Consider the following 14,770-nt stretch of genomic DNA (forward strand, 5'->3'; position numbering starts at 1 on the left):
GACGTTTCTCTGCACTGCCTCCAACACTTGAATTTTTCCTTTGTATCGTGCCATCCAGAACTGGATGCAGTCCTCAAGGGGCGACTGACCAAAGCACAGTTGATCACAAATTCCTCCTACTTGTACTATGTAGTTCAATATGCCACTGGCTTTGTTGATTGCTCCTCTGCCTTGGGTGGACATGTTGAACACAAGTCCACTAGGATTGCTTGGTCTCTGAACTTCATCCCTAGCCATTTCAACTGTTCTTGGGCTATTCTAATGGGTAAGGATCCACAAAAAAAAAATCAAATTGATTCAATCAATCTTAGTTGGTAAAGATCTGACTGTTCAGCACTCAGTGAGACAAGGAATGTAACTGCATATCAATGCACTGGCTTAAAAACGTTTTCCTTTCCCTTAAGTTAGCTCCCTTGCATTGTCCTCGTTTCTCGATGGTTTTGTTCTCTCCACAAGGTGAGACAGCTCCACTCGTAATTGGTAAAACTCACTCTCTGATGCAATCTCTGTGATAATTCCAATAAGGATTGAAACTTGAGGGCCCTCAGCCACCAGTCTAATACTCCAGCTGAGTTTACGACTTGTCAAAAGACTGAAGGGAAGTCTTCATTTTATTGGATTAGTGATATGACCAGGAAGTGCTTTTGAACAGAGTAGAACAAAATTCAAACAGCAACCAATGCTTCAGATTATAACTTTTATTGGCAGTATTTTTTTTAAACATAGTGGTTCACCTAAACAGGATTTTTTTTTGCTTGAACCAAGTTCTTCATTAACTCGTCAAGTATTAAGAATATTTAGTAAAAATTGCTTTTTGGTATATGAACTAAATAACAGAATTTTTTTTTTTAAAAACTTGCTTTATAATCTTGCATTCTCTCACTTTGTTAGCTGGTCATGCACAAACAAGAAAGCTCTGAGAAACAAGCAAAGAATTTAGAAGTAGGCACAGAAAAGCCTCCCGCAACTAAAGAACACTTTTGTACATCTACATGAGCAGACATTTTTGTTCATAGCAAGGTTCTTGGATGAACATAGTAACATCCAAGGGTTCATATTCTTTATGAATCAGTAGTAAATACAGCATTTCTCTCCCTTCTAAATCAGAAAACGTTAATACAATTTAAGTTTAGAAAATATAAATTAAAGACTTGTTCATATCTTTCTAGTCCTGAGTTCATGGAGAAGTCATGGAGTCTTGATCTTCCTTAGGATGGCTCTGAAGCAAAAGGGAAAAATCTGGCAACCTTGTTTGGAGAACTTGGACTCTGACACTCTGCTTCTTCACTAATTTTAAAGAACATCTCCTGATCCTTTTTCTTCTGGGTCAGTTCTTCTTCCAAAGCCTGCATCAAACACACTGCTATTAAAATTCTGACAAAAACAAACATTCAAAAGAAACTCTTGATGAATCAGGTACTATTAACCTTTTAAAATATTATTAGTATTTGATGGTGTTGATAAAGGTGAACTAAAATTTTCAAAACCAGACTGAATTTACTGAATTACTGGAATAATACAAAGTGTATTTTGGTCCATTAATGCTTCCGTAGTTACAACTTACAAATTCTTAACTTCAAATCAAACTTCTTGCCATCCTGATAATGCAGTGTTTGATATATTTCAAATCTAATAAAGGAGCTAAATAAATGCAGATATTATAAAATCATACACTTCCTTGCATAATCTAATCATCTACTGCTTACTATATACTGCTTAGTCAAAAATCAAGATATTTCATAGCAGAAAGACTGGTGCTGGGAACTTTCTAAGAGCTTCGCCCACTCTGCCACAGTGTCTTTGGTGGAAGCTCAGCAGAAACCCTGCTTGCACATGTAAACAGGGTAACTGCTGATGTACCGGCGGCAGAATGGGAGGCGCCTCAAGGAAATTACCAGGCCGGAAATTCATAACATTTCTGTTCCTGATCAATGTTCAAATCATTGTACTAGAAATGTAATTACTTTTAAGCATGTAAGCACTGGACATTATTCGAAGTATAGTATTCTGAATGGACAGAGTAAATTAATAATAACAGAAAATGCTGGAGAAGCTCAGCAAGTCAGGCAGCATCTGTGGAGAAAGAAACAGAGTTAACGTTTCAGGTCGAAGACCTTTCATCAGAACTGGAAGAGTTAAAGTTTTTAAGCAAGTACAGAGCCAGGGAAAGGAGGGAGGGGTGGGGGAGGAAAGAACAAAAAAGGGAGGGTTTGTGATAAGGTAGAGGGCAAGAGTGATTAAATGACAAAAAATGGATGATGGTGCAAGACAAGGAAGGTGGTAATGGGACAGGTTAAGAAACACAAGATTGGTCAGGAGTAGCTGTAAATGGCAGCAGCAGAACCATTACCAGCACTAGCTGACCGAAAAAAATGGGAGCAGTGGTTATAATCTGAAGTTATTGAAATCAATGTTGAGTCCAGAAGATTGTAAAGTGCCTAAATGAAAGATGAGGTGCTGTTCCTCGAGCTTACGTTGAGCTTCATTGGAACAGTGTAGGAGGCAGAGGACAGAGAGGTAGGAGTGGCAATGGAAAGGGGAATTAAAATGGCAAGCAACCGGCAGGTCAGGGACAGAGCAGAGGTGTTCAGCAAAGCGATCACCCAATCTGCGTTTGGTCTCCCCAATGTAGAGGAGACCACATTGTGTGCAGCGAATACAGTATACTAAGTTGAAAGAAGTACAAGTAAACTGCTGTTACACCTGGAAAGTGTGTTTGGGGCCCTGGACGGTGGGAAGGGAGGAGGTGAAGGGGCAAGTGTTGCATCTCCTGCGCTCGCACGGGAAGGTGCCGTGGGGAGAAGAGCGGACCAGGGTCACATGGAGGGAGCGGTCCCTTCGGAATGCTGAAAGGGGTGGGGAGAAGATGGGTTTGGTGGTGGGACCATGCTGGAGGTGGCGGAAATGGTGGAAGATGATACGTTGAATGTGGAAGCTGGTGGGGTGGAAGGTGAGGACAAGGAGGACCCTATCATGGTTCTGAGAGGGAAGGGAAGGGTGAGGGCAGAAGTGCGGGAAATAGGACGGACATGGTCGAGGGCCCTGTTAACTACAGTGGAGGGGAATTCTCGGTTGAGGAAAAAGACATATCGGAAGCACTGGTGTGGAATGTGCCATTGTCAGAACAGATGCGACGGAGAAGGGAATAGAGTCCTTACAGGAAGTGGGGTGGGAGGAAGTGTAATCAAGATAGCTGTGGGAGTCGGTGGGCTTATAATAGATATTGGTTGACCGCCTATCCCCAGAAATGGATTTACCTGAGGAAGGAGGAAGCCTCCGAAAGCTTGTGAATTTAAAATAAAATTGCTGGACTATAACTTGGTGTTGTAAAATTGTTTACAATTGTCAACCCCAGTCCATCACCGGCATCTCCACACCAGAAATGGAGAGAGAGAGAGAGAGAGAAGTCAGGGAAGGGAAGAGTCAGAACTGGACCATGGGTGGCAAGGGTGGAAATTGGAAGCAAAGTTGATGAAATTTTTCAGTTCAGGGAGAGAGCAGGAAATGGCACCGATACAGTCATTAATGTACAGGAAAAAGAGGTGAAGAACAGGACCTGAGTAGGACTGGAACAAGGAATGGTCCATGTATCTCACAAAAGAGATGCAAATGTATTCCCATAGCAACACCATATATTTGGAGGCAGTGAGTGGAGTCAAAGGAGAAGTTGTTCAACGTAAGAACAAGTTCAGCCAGGTGGAGGAGGGTGGTGGTGGTGGATGGGTGCTGGTTGGGCCTCCATTCAAGGAAGAAGTGGAGATCCCGCAGGCTGTCCTGGTGGGGGATGGAGGTGAAGAGGGACTGGACATCCATGGTGAAAGGGAGACGGTTAGGGCCGGGAAATTGGTGAAGTGGCGGAAGGCGTCAGAAGAGTCGTGGATATAGGTCGGAAGAGACTGGACAAGGGGAGAAAAAAAGAGTCGAGATAGGAGAAACTAAGTTCTGTGGGGCAAGAACAGGATGAAACGATGGGTCTCCCAGGGCAATCCTGATGTGGATCTTAGGAAGGAGGTTGAAGCGGGCTGTATGGGGTTGGGGGGGGACTATGAGGTCAGAGACCGTTGCGGGGGGGGGGGGGGGGGCGAAGATTTCCAGAGGAGATGAGGTCGGTGACGGTTTGGGAAACTATGGCTTGATATTCAGTGGCGGAGTCATGCTCCAGGGGGAAGTAGGAGGAGGTGTCGGAGAGTTGGCGTTCAGCCTCCGCAAGGTAGAGGTCTGTTCACCACACAACAACAGTGCTGCCCTTGTCAGCAGGTTTAATGACAACGTCAGGGTTGGACCCGAGAGAACCGAGTGCTGCAAGTTCAGAGGGAGGTAGGTTAGAGTGAGCAAAGGGAGTAGAGAAATTGACACGGCCGATGTCACTTCTCCCCCCCCCCCCTCCTTTCCCTGGCTCTGTCCTTGCTTAAAAACTAACTAACATCTTCCAGTTCTGTCGAAAGGTCTTCGACCTGAAACGTCAACTCTGTTTCTTTCTCCACAGATGCTGCCTGACTTGCTGAGTTTCTCCAGCATTTTCTGTTTTTATTTCAGATTTCCAGCATCTACAGTGTTTTGCTTTTGATAAGAGTAAATTAATATCCTCAGTTCACTGAAGCTAGGGCATTAAATTCAGTGTAAGACACCAAGTAAAAAGCCAAATCTTCCTGGAAAATAATGGCGAGTTCATGATGCACGCCGTTATTAATATGCAAATCGGTCAGCAAGTTCAGGGGAAGAGGAGATACGCTGTGAGATGTGAATCTCCTGAACTTGCTCGTCGATTTACGCCGCTCCGCCATTTGCCTCACATAAATGGCATCCTGCCCTTAGCCTACCCGTTATTTTTAAGAACTTGCTGGATTTGCACATTAATTGCCCATTAAGCTCGCCACAAAGTTAGGGCTCATAATTAACAGTGCAAGTTTCCTTTTAACGATGTGATAATTGTTAATGCAATGGCAACCAATCTCAGAAAGGGAACAATTTAAACTGGAGTCTCATTTCTGCATCTAGTCAATTCTTCGAGATTTTAAATATGTCAATTTATTTTTCTTTTCTTATTTTTCCTTTATCTCTTTTATTCTCTTTCTCCACCTGATTTGACTCCAATTCACCCTCCTTCTCTGTCGCTCCTGCTTCTTTTGCAATCCTTAAATCTCATTGGTCTCATTCTTCACAAAGGGCCCAGACACCCTGCTGCCTTTGCCGTGCTGTTATCAGTTCGCACTTTCAGCAGGTTACGGCACAAATTATATTCGAGCTGGAGGGTGCAGGAAAAAGTCTAACTAACGGCGCACACCGTGAGATGCCCCGCTCCGACAAGATTGGGCTTAATATTGCATTTAAAAAAAAAGTTGTAAGTTTTACTCACGATCTCAGAGTACCGGCCTCGTTAATACAGCTCAAAACTCTCTCTTCTGCCTTACCACACACCATCTGCAGGCAGGAGTGTGCGGAATGGCCCGCTCTATGCTTTTACAATTGCGCCATTAAAGATTTGTAATAAATTTTCCTTATTTTCAGCTAATAAAAGCCATAGGACCCTAAGTTGTAAAGCAATCCAATTGTTTTACAGCAGTTTTTTTGGAGTGAAAATTATGGCAGGTCCACCATAGCCTAGAGAGTGGACAACCTGCTCTCGGGTCTCTATTTATATTTAATGATGCACAAAAGCAGGCCAGTAGCAGCTCTCCCTGGCCTCTGCTCAGCAATTCCCCACAGTATGGTGGCTGCACTCAGAACAAAAAGCTAGTCTCTAATTTTAAATCCTTGCCACATTCCCAACCAAAGTGATGAACAGGCTAACTTCTCTCGGGCCCCTCCCAATGCCAATATAGTGCTCGTTGCTAGGTGCCACATGGCCTAGACAGATCTACTGAGGCCTGCAACAGGAAGAGAAAAAAGATGAGCCTTATTGGAATTCTGTCTGTGGCTGAAAAACTAGCTTGGGCTCAGCTGCAAATGCTACCACAATTAAACAGACTGCTAATACTGACTTTAAGACTTACAGATAAAGAATGTATCAGGCAGCTAGAGCCACCCATAAAACTGTAATCTCTCCCCCCATCTCCACAGGAACCTCCACCTTCAGAGGAGAATTTACTGAAGAAAGATTGTGGGGTGGGGAAGAAACACATTTGGGTCACTATAATGGAAGTTAGGCACAATACTGCTGTTTTGTATTCAATTTTCTAAAATAATGTCATGTTTAATGAATGGAAGCCACTTGAAACTGACTTGTTTTATAATGACAGCATGTACAGATGAACAGCTGGAAGTAGGAACAGTTCTCAAATTCCCCTTTTTAAGAATCCATATAGCAATGAAAAAGGCTTTGGCACTAGAAAACATTAAATTCTTCATTTAATCCTTTTGACTGTTCATAACCACTTACTTTCTTTCTTGGCCTCAGCTTCTCTTGCCATTCCTTGAGTTGCTGGTTGTGGTTTTCATCAAGTGCTTTTAACTTTTGGGTCTCGTGTTCAATCAGAAGATGGCACTTTTCATTCTAAAGAATTAGGGGTAATTAAATTAGTATCGGCAATCATTATGTGCTACGTGCCTTTCTTGCATTGACTAAACACCAATAAATATCAAAATTCACTTTTGCACGTGATCTCACTTGCAGTTATTGACAATTTACAACCAGTGGTCAGTCGAAGTAAACCAAAATGTAGACACTTGACATTCCAAATCTTTAGCACCCCAGGACAGGGATACAGGGGGCTAAATTGGGCCGTGTAGCACCCATTGTTTCAGCGCTCCGACATCCAAGATGGCATCTTGGATGCACACGCACGTTTCCTGCGTGACGTGCGCCAGACGCCATCTTGGTATAGGAGTTAGAGCAGATGCAGATAACGAAGTCGGGAGAAAATGGCTTCAGTGTGCAACTGATTTAAAGTGATGACACCATTTTGGGACTTAATGCTCAACACACAGTCTTAACCCCGACCATCTGAACGTATCTTAGAGTGCCTGGAGGACCTCCCACCGGCACTATTTAAAGGGACCATGCAGGATTTACAGGTTAGTGGCTGGATTATTGCTTCTGGCTGCCGAGACATTTGTCTCAGTTTTTGGAGGTCTCCCAGACTTCAATACTAGGATGTGGGGACATAGCCTAACATTTAGAGCCAGGACGTGCAGGAGTGAAGTTAGGAATGCTTTTACACGCAAAGGGTGGGAGATGTTTGGAACGCTCTTCTGCAGACGGCAGTTAATGCTAGCTCAATTGTGAATGTTAAATCTGAGATTGATAGATTTCTGTGAACCAAGGGTATTAAGGGATATGGGGCTAAGGCGGGTATGTGGAGTTAGGTCACAGGTCCACCATCTCATTGACTGATGGAACAGGCTCGAGGGGCTAAATGCCACGGCCACTTGCTGCCTCTTGATATGCGCCACCTTCTTCTGCAAGAAAGCGGGACGTATGTCTGGGTGATGTGCTTGTCATGGTTGAATAGCTGCCAGCGTGTGTGGTCTGAGAGTTGTGGGTGGGCGGCTTGAAACAGTGGTAATATGTAAGGGTGAGAGGAAGCATCTGATTGGATGAGTTGAGTACTGATGGAAAGATTTTATTGGTATGTGGGGGATGGGGGTGTAGTTGGTAGGAGACGCCACTTGACAGTTGACCTCACTCACGTCAAAGCATTGAACTCCTTCCTGCACTGCATCCATGTTCATGATGTGCGCCTGGCATTGACTTGGTCCCCCGCTGCCTTTTGAGTATATATCTGGAGGGCCTCTTGCCCACCCTGCAGATATAGGATGTCCCTCCTTCTGTCCACCTCTTGCACCAAGGTCTCTAGTGCATCAGCAGAGAACCTTGGTGCATGCACTCTCGCAGGCCTGGTACCAACTCAGATCGACAGATTGGTGAGGTCTGGCATGCAGATTGGAGGATGTGGGATTGAGTAGTGCGCAACTTTTATTCTATGTTTTAACATAACTCATCAGTGTGTAAACATAGGGATGGGACCTGCATCTGTGTTTTATGTGTGCGATGTCTGATCTCCGTTCAGACTCTATGCAGACAATAGCTTGCTATTTTCAGCAAATAAAAGGTACCAGCTCCCTTTAAGAGATTTCTAAGAAACATCCTCCTGTTAAGAGATTGCGCTCCCTCTGGTGGTGGAAAGTGAGAATTGCCTTGATTCCACATGCAAGGCCTGGAAAGGAAGGCTGATTGCAGGTAAGTGCTCCCTTGGGTCCAAACTTGAGACCTGCCTGCGCAGGGTCCATCGGCCGCGGAGTGGTAGCGCATCTACCATCGCCCAAAATGGACCCTTATTGAATTTTTCCCCCTCAATTTCTTGCAAAAATCAATTTTTCATTATGCATTCTAAAAGTTACAAATGCAATTCTGAAAAAAAAAGTATGCCAGGTTATACTCACTGCACAAAATGAGTACCCCATTTTCTCTGAAACAGCATGAGAAAAATGGACCAGAGATTCTGCAGCAACTGCAACCTGGCCTGTACAAGCGAGCATGTTATATAATATTCAAGTCTCTGCTCCTGTATTCCATCCAATAACAAAAATCGTAAATAACCATGAGATTGCACTGCGCTTTATACAGAAACAAACTTTAGTGTGCACATAAAGACATGCAGTAAATGCTAAACTGATTACCTGTAGCTGCTGGAGCTCCTGGATATTATTCTCACATGCATGTTGCATGTCTCTCATTTGGCTTTCATGTTTTATTTGCTGATTTTGCTTTTCCATCTTTTGCCTCTTCTCTTCTTGCTGTGCAAACTATTTGAAAGTAAGACCATACCACAATTTAGAGAATGAAACGGAGGATATATGTCAATATGGTTCACAATATAGTCATTTTGAGCCACCCGCGCACGTAACAGCAGTCTCCAGGGAAGGGAAGTAAATGCTGATTACCTCGTTTTGCACGGGCACCTTAATTATTTGAACAAAGGCATTCTCCATACACCACAAGCCCTGTGGGGTTTGATATACTGTATGTACCGGAATTTAAAAAAATCAAAGAGGGTCAGATTACTATGGTGTGTGGAGAATACAGAAGTTTGAACAATTGCCCTCCTTAACCCACGACACGTACACCTGTCAGATTGAAAACAGAGTAATTAGTAGCCTGGAATCTATTACCGACCCACCTAAAATTATATGAAAGAAACTGTGTGTGGAGATTTAATAAAAAGAAGCTTGGTCAAAAAGCAGAAACTAATTTTCACCAAACTTGGATTTGCATTCAATAGGTTAAATACTCAAGTACATAACTCATTTAAAAAATCCACTGTGGAGAAAAAAGTCCCCAGCTTACTATATTATTCAGATTACATTCAGCCATTAAAAGTCCACCCATAATATAGAAGAATATTGCTTGGCACAGCCTTGGCTCAGTGGTATTACTCTTGCATCGGAGACAGAAGGTCGTGGGTTCAAGGCCCACTCCAAAGACTTGAGCACATAATCTAGGCCAACACTTCAGTGTAGAACTGAGGTAGTGTTACAACTGTCTTTTGGATAAAACGTTAAACTGAGGAATTACCTGATTACTCAGATGGATATAAAAGATCCCACGGCATTATTCAAAGAAGAGCAGGGGAATTTGCCTAGTGTACTGGCCAATGTTTATCCCTCAACCAACAATCAAAAAACAGATTATTTGGCAGTTTATCTGATTGCTGTTTGTGGGACCTTGTTGTACACAAAATTGTCTGCTGCATTTCTCTACATAACAGTAACTGCACCTCAAAACTACTTAATTGACTAAAAAGCTCTGGGATTTCCTGAGCATATGAATGCGAGTTCTTTCATGTTTTTAAAATTTTGCAACCATTACCAAATGTAAGTATGTGTGAGAAGTATAGCAGAGTACTTCTTTTGGTGTTAAAAAATTTAACAATGAGTGCGACATGTACCATGCAAAGATCTCATTGGAAGTATTCATTATACGAAGAGTATTAATCAAGCAAATTATTATTTTTCCTCAAAGCCCATTAACTGGGCATGTGTGTGTAAATTGGACAAGTCCCAAATTTGAATGTTATGGCATTGATCTAAGAGGTAGCACCAAAATCTGATGCCATTGGAAAGCATGAGACTGTCTGGAACCAGGATAAGCACGCATCAAGGTTCATTTTCAACACCAACAGATAGGGTCCCGTTTTGCTCACAAACCATAACTTTTGTTGGCAATGTGAAGTAGTTGTTTTGAGGAAATTCTACAGTTCAAACTGGAAAACTATCAAGAATGAAGGATAAAGCAGGGAGTGAAAAATTAGAATTAAAAAAATTCCTTCAAATTCTCTCCAATCGAAAGCAATCAAAAGTAGCCAGCACGCTCAGAGCAAACTAATTATTTACATAAGTTCTGTATTTGAAAGGAATACATCTATTTTATAGATATGTGGAGCTTTGGGGCTTTTATTTTTGCCCTTTGTGTATCTATAATGGTAGCCTGGTGGAAGTTGCAAAGCAGCACCTTAAGTTTATCGAGCTTGGGTCACATAAACTACCTGTTTGATTTTCTCTCTGTCTTCTGTGTGACTCCCCGTAGAGTTAATGCGCAAACTCTTCTTGTACATCACCATTCTAGTCTTCCCCTCGCTTCTTTGGATTTTGGGAAGTCTGTTCTTTTCCTGTTGCTGCCTGATCTTTAGCTGCTCAATCATTCGCTGATTATAACGCTGCATCTGCTCCAACTCCTGCAGGGGTCAACCATGCAAAGTAAATAAAATGAGACAGTATGTACGTGAAATGCAATATTGACAAATTCCACTGCAGAAAGCTAAACATATCGATGATCATACAACTGAAGATGACCTAGGTTACCTCACAATGTTCTTGAATTGGCTTTCCTGTCCTGCATTACACACTGCATATTCTCCCTTTTCTCCTGCAGGCGCGATACCCATCCTGAAGCACTACTCAGTACCAATAGCTTTCCAGTAACTCATCTAAGTGGCCCCTCTTCACCAGTGAGTGTGAACACTGAGGGCCAGCAAGTTATTCAACATGTAGGGACATTACAGCTGAGATCAATCATGGCCTCACTGGGAGTCAAAATGTGTTCTTTCTAGCAGGTGTCATAGGTAGCTACATGGAGTTGGATAATGTTTTCTATTCCAGACCTCGGGACATTAAGGCCCTTTGGAGCTCCACTACTAGACATCTGCTAACACAGCATAAATTAACAATTTTCCTGGAATGTAAGGCTCAGGCGGTACATTCATCCACTCAACCAGGGAAACTGCAGCAAATTTAAAATATTTATATCACCACACAGCAAGTGTTTCATCCAAACTGCGCTCCAGCAAGTTGGCCAGAAAGCAGTGATAATGGAGGTTGTGGTTGTAATCGTGGTCACGCATCTGTCCTGTAAGCCAGACTGGGACAGATAATTAAGTAGAAAAGTACAACCAATGCTCACCATCATTTACTCAAGTAAAAGCACTTATCAGATAAGACAAGTTTGTAGAAAGTGTGCCAATTCATATACTGAATGACCATTTTTTATTTAAATGTAAAATCTTATGCAACAACAGCAAGAACAATTTATTCATTTCTAACGTTGATTGTGTAGAATGAGAAATGTAGAGGCATTTAAATATTACCTTACTAAACAGTTACATAAAACAAAGGCCTCATCCAATACTACACAAAGATGATGTCTACTAAAATTGGATTGATGGACTCTAAACTCAACACTGCAACAGGATGATGTGTGTCAAAATAAGATAAAGCAATTCAAAGATGTAATGACTAAACCAACAGTTGTTCTCCCAAGTAATAAAAATGGTACCTCTTAAGGGTATTTTGAATGTTTGATTTCTTTCAAATCTGTAGAAAGTGTTGCCAAGTGCTGTGAGAAAACACTTTCTACAAGTTTCTGCTGTTGAATATTATGGGAAATAGTTTGAGATATACAGAAAGATTGCTATTTTATGATCAAAGATCTCTGAACAAAATGATCCAGCTATAATTCCTATTTTCATGCAAACATTCTGCCTTAATTCTCAGGTTAATTATACTGTAAATATCCATTTCTACATAGCACACAAACATGGAGAAAGCAGGAATTAAAAATGCTAATTTAAGTTGGTAGGATTTAAATGCACAGCCTTTTCAACTCTGGAGTTGACAGATTTTTCCCCCCTCTCTGCAGTGGGTTTAGTTCAGACCAAGGAAAGGAATCAGCTTCCACTGATCTGGTGTCCTACCAGATATAAAAGAATGAACTGCCCAAATTAGAATTCATTGTACATTTACTCTATTATTAGCTATGTTTCTGTTAAAAATACTGCAATCATTTAACCTGCATAAGAATAGCTGTAGAGTTCATTTAGCACAGGTTCCTTTTTTGAAACATTTAACATCATTGTTGATATTCAAAATATAAAGCACAGAAAATGCAAGACTCTTTCAAATTGGCTGAACATTAGTGAAAGTCATAGATTATTCACATTAAAACAGCTCCATTTTTTGTAGACTAACAAAAATCATACAATCTTTATGGGTAATATAGATACTTATGTTTTCCTACATTAGTCAGATTTTTTTTTACCTTCTCATGTTTCTTCAGCAACTGATGCCTTTGCAGAAAGTATTGATCCTTCAACTGCTGCTTGAGGAACTGATGTTTCTCCTGTAGATGGTGCTCTTCTAGCTCCCAGATGGCAGCCTCCCTATCTGCAGCGAGAAAAAAAAAAGCAGGTTCAGTTAAGTGTCACAGCTTTATAATCTGTGGGCAACCTGGTAGCATACTGATATCAGTAGCCTGTTATATATAAGAACATAAGAAATAGGAGCAGGAGTAGGCCAATCGGCCCCTCGAGCCTGCTCCGCCATTCAATAAGATCATGGCTGATCTGATCCCAACCACAAATCTAAAGAACACAAGAAGTAGGAGCAGGACCTGGCCACTCAGCCCCTGGGCCCTCTCGCCACCCACAGGGCATTGACCGATCCGAACTCAGCTTCATGTTCAATTTCCTGCCCGCTCCCCGTAACCCCTAATTCCCTTTACTTCTAGGAAACTGTCTATTTCGGTTTTAAATTTATTTAATGATGTAGCTTCCACAGCTTCCTGGGGCAGCAAATTCCACAGACCTACTACCCTCTGAGTGAAGAAGTTTCTCCTCATCTCAGTTTTGAAAGAGTAGCCCCTTATTCTAAGATTATGCCCCCTAGTTCTAGTTTCACCCATCTTTGGGAACATCCTTACTGCATCCACCCGATCAAGCCCCTTCACAATCTTATATGTTTCAATAAGATCGCCTCTCATTCTTCTGAACTCCAATGAGTAGAGTCCCAATCTACTCAACCTCTCCTCATATGTCCATCCCCTCATCCCTGGGATTAACCGAGTGAACCTTCTTTGTACTGCCTCGAGAGCAAGTATGTCTTTTCTTAAGTATGGACACCAAAACTGTATGCAGTATTCCAGGTGCGGTCTCACCAATACCTTATATAACTGCAGCAATACCTCCCTGTTTTTATATTCTATCCCCCTAGCAATAAAAGCCAACATTCCGTTGGCCTTCTTGATCACCTGCTGCACCTGCAAACTAACTTTTTGATTTTCTTGCACTAGGACCCCCAGATCCCTTTGTACTGCAGTACTTTCCAGTTTCTCACCATTAAGATAATAACTAGTTCTAAATTAATACTATATAAATTAATACTATATTAATTTAGAACTAGTATATAATTAGAACATTAATTATATACTAGTTCTAAATTAATTAAGATGGTACAAAAACATATTTATGCTGTTTATTCTCCCCGTAGCCATTTTCTTGCCCTCCTCTCCCCTCTTGAAAGCACTGACTCAGTTCTACAGGCAGTGGGGGCCCTCCGGTACTTCACCCAACTAGCCATTATTTAATGAGACAGCGAGTGTGTTTTAAAATTTGTCTGGGGATGTGGGAGACACGGGCAAGGCTGTATTTATTGCTCTTCCCTAGTTGCTCTGGCTTGCAAATCCACTTTAGAGGGCATTATTAAACGCTTAAGCCTCGATCGTAACCTGGAGGGAGAGGCATACGTGGGGCCGGCAAGGCAAGTGACAGGCTCGCCCTGACTCGGCAGAGTGAAGCTCGGGCCATTTTAATTCCTCATTAACATAGCACAGACCCAACTCTCACCCAGATCCAGTAGGAATGATGCAGAAGCGGGGTGAGCGCGACAGGAGGCTGCCTCCAAGGACCCACAGGAATGGTCCCCAGCAGTTAGGTGAGTGGAATGGGGTGGGGGGCAGATGCAGTCAAAGTCGGGAAGGGAGAAAGCCAAGAATACTCCTGCACCTCCTGGCCCACAAGGAAACCTTCAAAATATATATCTTTAAAAATATACTTACCTGGGCCTCTTCTGGCTTTGAAGCCTTATCACGCCATCATACCAGCTTCCCCAAGCATTTGCGTGAGTCACGCGGACCAAGGTTCAAATAATGTTGGGGTCTGAACGTCAATGAAGCCCTCGCCTGGCTGGGGCAAGAGCCTCGCACGCTGCCCAAAATGCTTCTGTTAAACTGGGGCATGGTGTGAGTGCAAGGCGAGTACGATGCTACCAATAATTTAAGCCCCTGCACGCTCCATTCTAGTCGGGTGCAGGGGGTTATAATTGGATCTATATGTTATGTGTAGGCTTGTCTGATAGGCTGGTTCCCTTCCCTGAAGGAAATTAGCGATTGGGTATTTACAATAATCCGGCAGTTTTCATGGTCGTTTTTCTGGTGCTAACCCAGATTTCTTCAATTCAATTTCACAACCTGTGGTGGGACATGAACTCAAGCTCTCGGTTA

General features: G+C 42.4%; 1 protein-coding gene across 2 annotated transcripts in view; it reads right to left on the minus strand.

Moving 5' to 3' along the window:
• Window positions 1–683: 683 nt before the first annotated feature.
• stk10 (serine/threonine kinase 10) overlaps window positions 684–14,770 on the minus strand; it is a 100,702-nt gene continuing 86,615 nt past the window's right edge. For both annotated transcript variants that reach the window (XM_067996415.1, XM_067996414.1), the window contains 5 exons: window positions 12,533–12,657; window positions 10,485–10,673; window positions 8,620–8,745; window positions 6,380–6,493; window positions 684–1,346 (listed from right to left, as the gene is read on the minus strand). In XM_067996415.1, coding sequence (XP_067852516.1) covers window positions 1,209–1,346; window positions 6,380–6,493; window positions 8,620–8,745; window positions 10,485–10,673; window positions 12,533–12,657 — 692 coding nt within the window. In that variant the 3' untranslated portion in view covers window positions 684–1,208. The remainder of the gene's footprint in view (window positions 1,347–6,379; window positions 6,494–8,619; window positions 8,746–10,484; window positions 10,674–12,532; window positions 12,658–14,770) is intronic.

Source organism: Heptranchias perlo, chromosome 14 (assembly GCF_035084215.1).
Source record: "Heptranchias perlo isolate sHepPer1 chromosome 14, sHepPer1.hap1, whole genome shotgun sequence".
NCBI lineage: Eukaryota > Metazoa > Chordata > Chondrichthyes > Hexanchiformes > Hexanchidae > Heptranchias > Heptranchias perlo.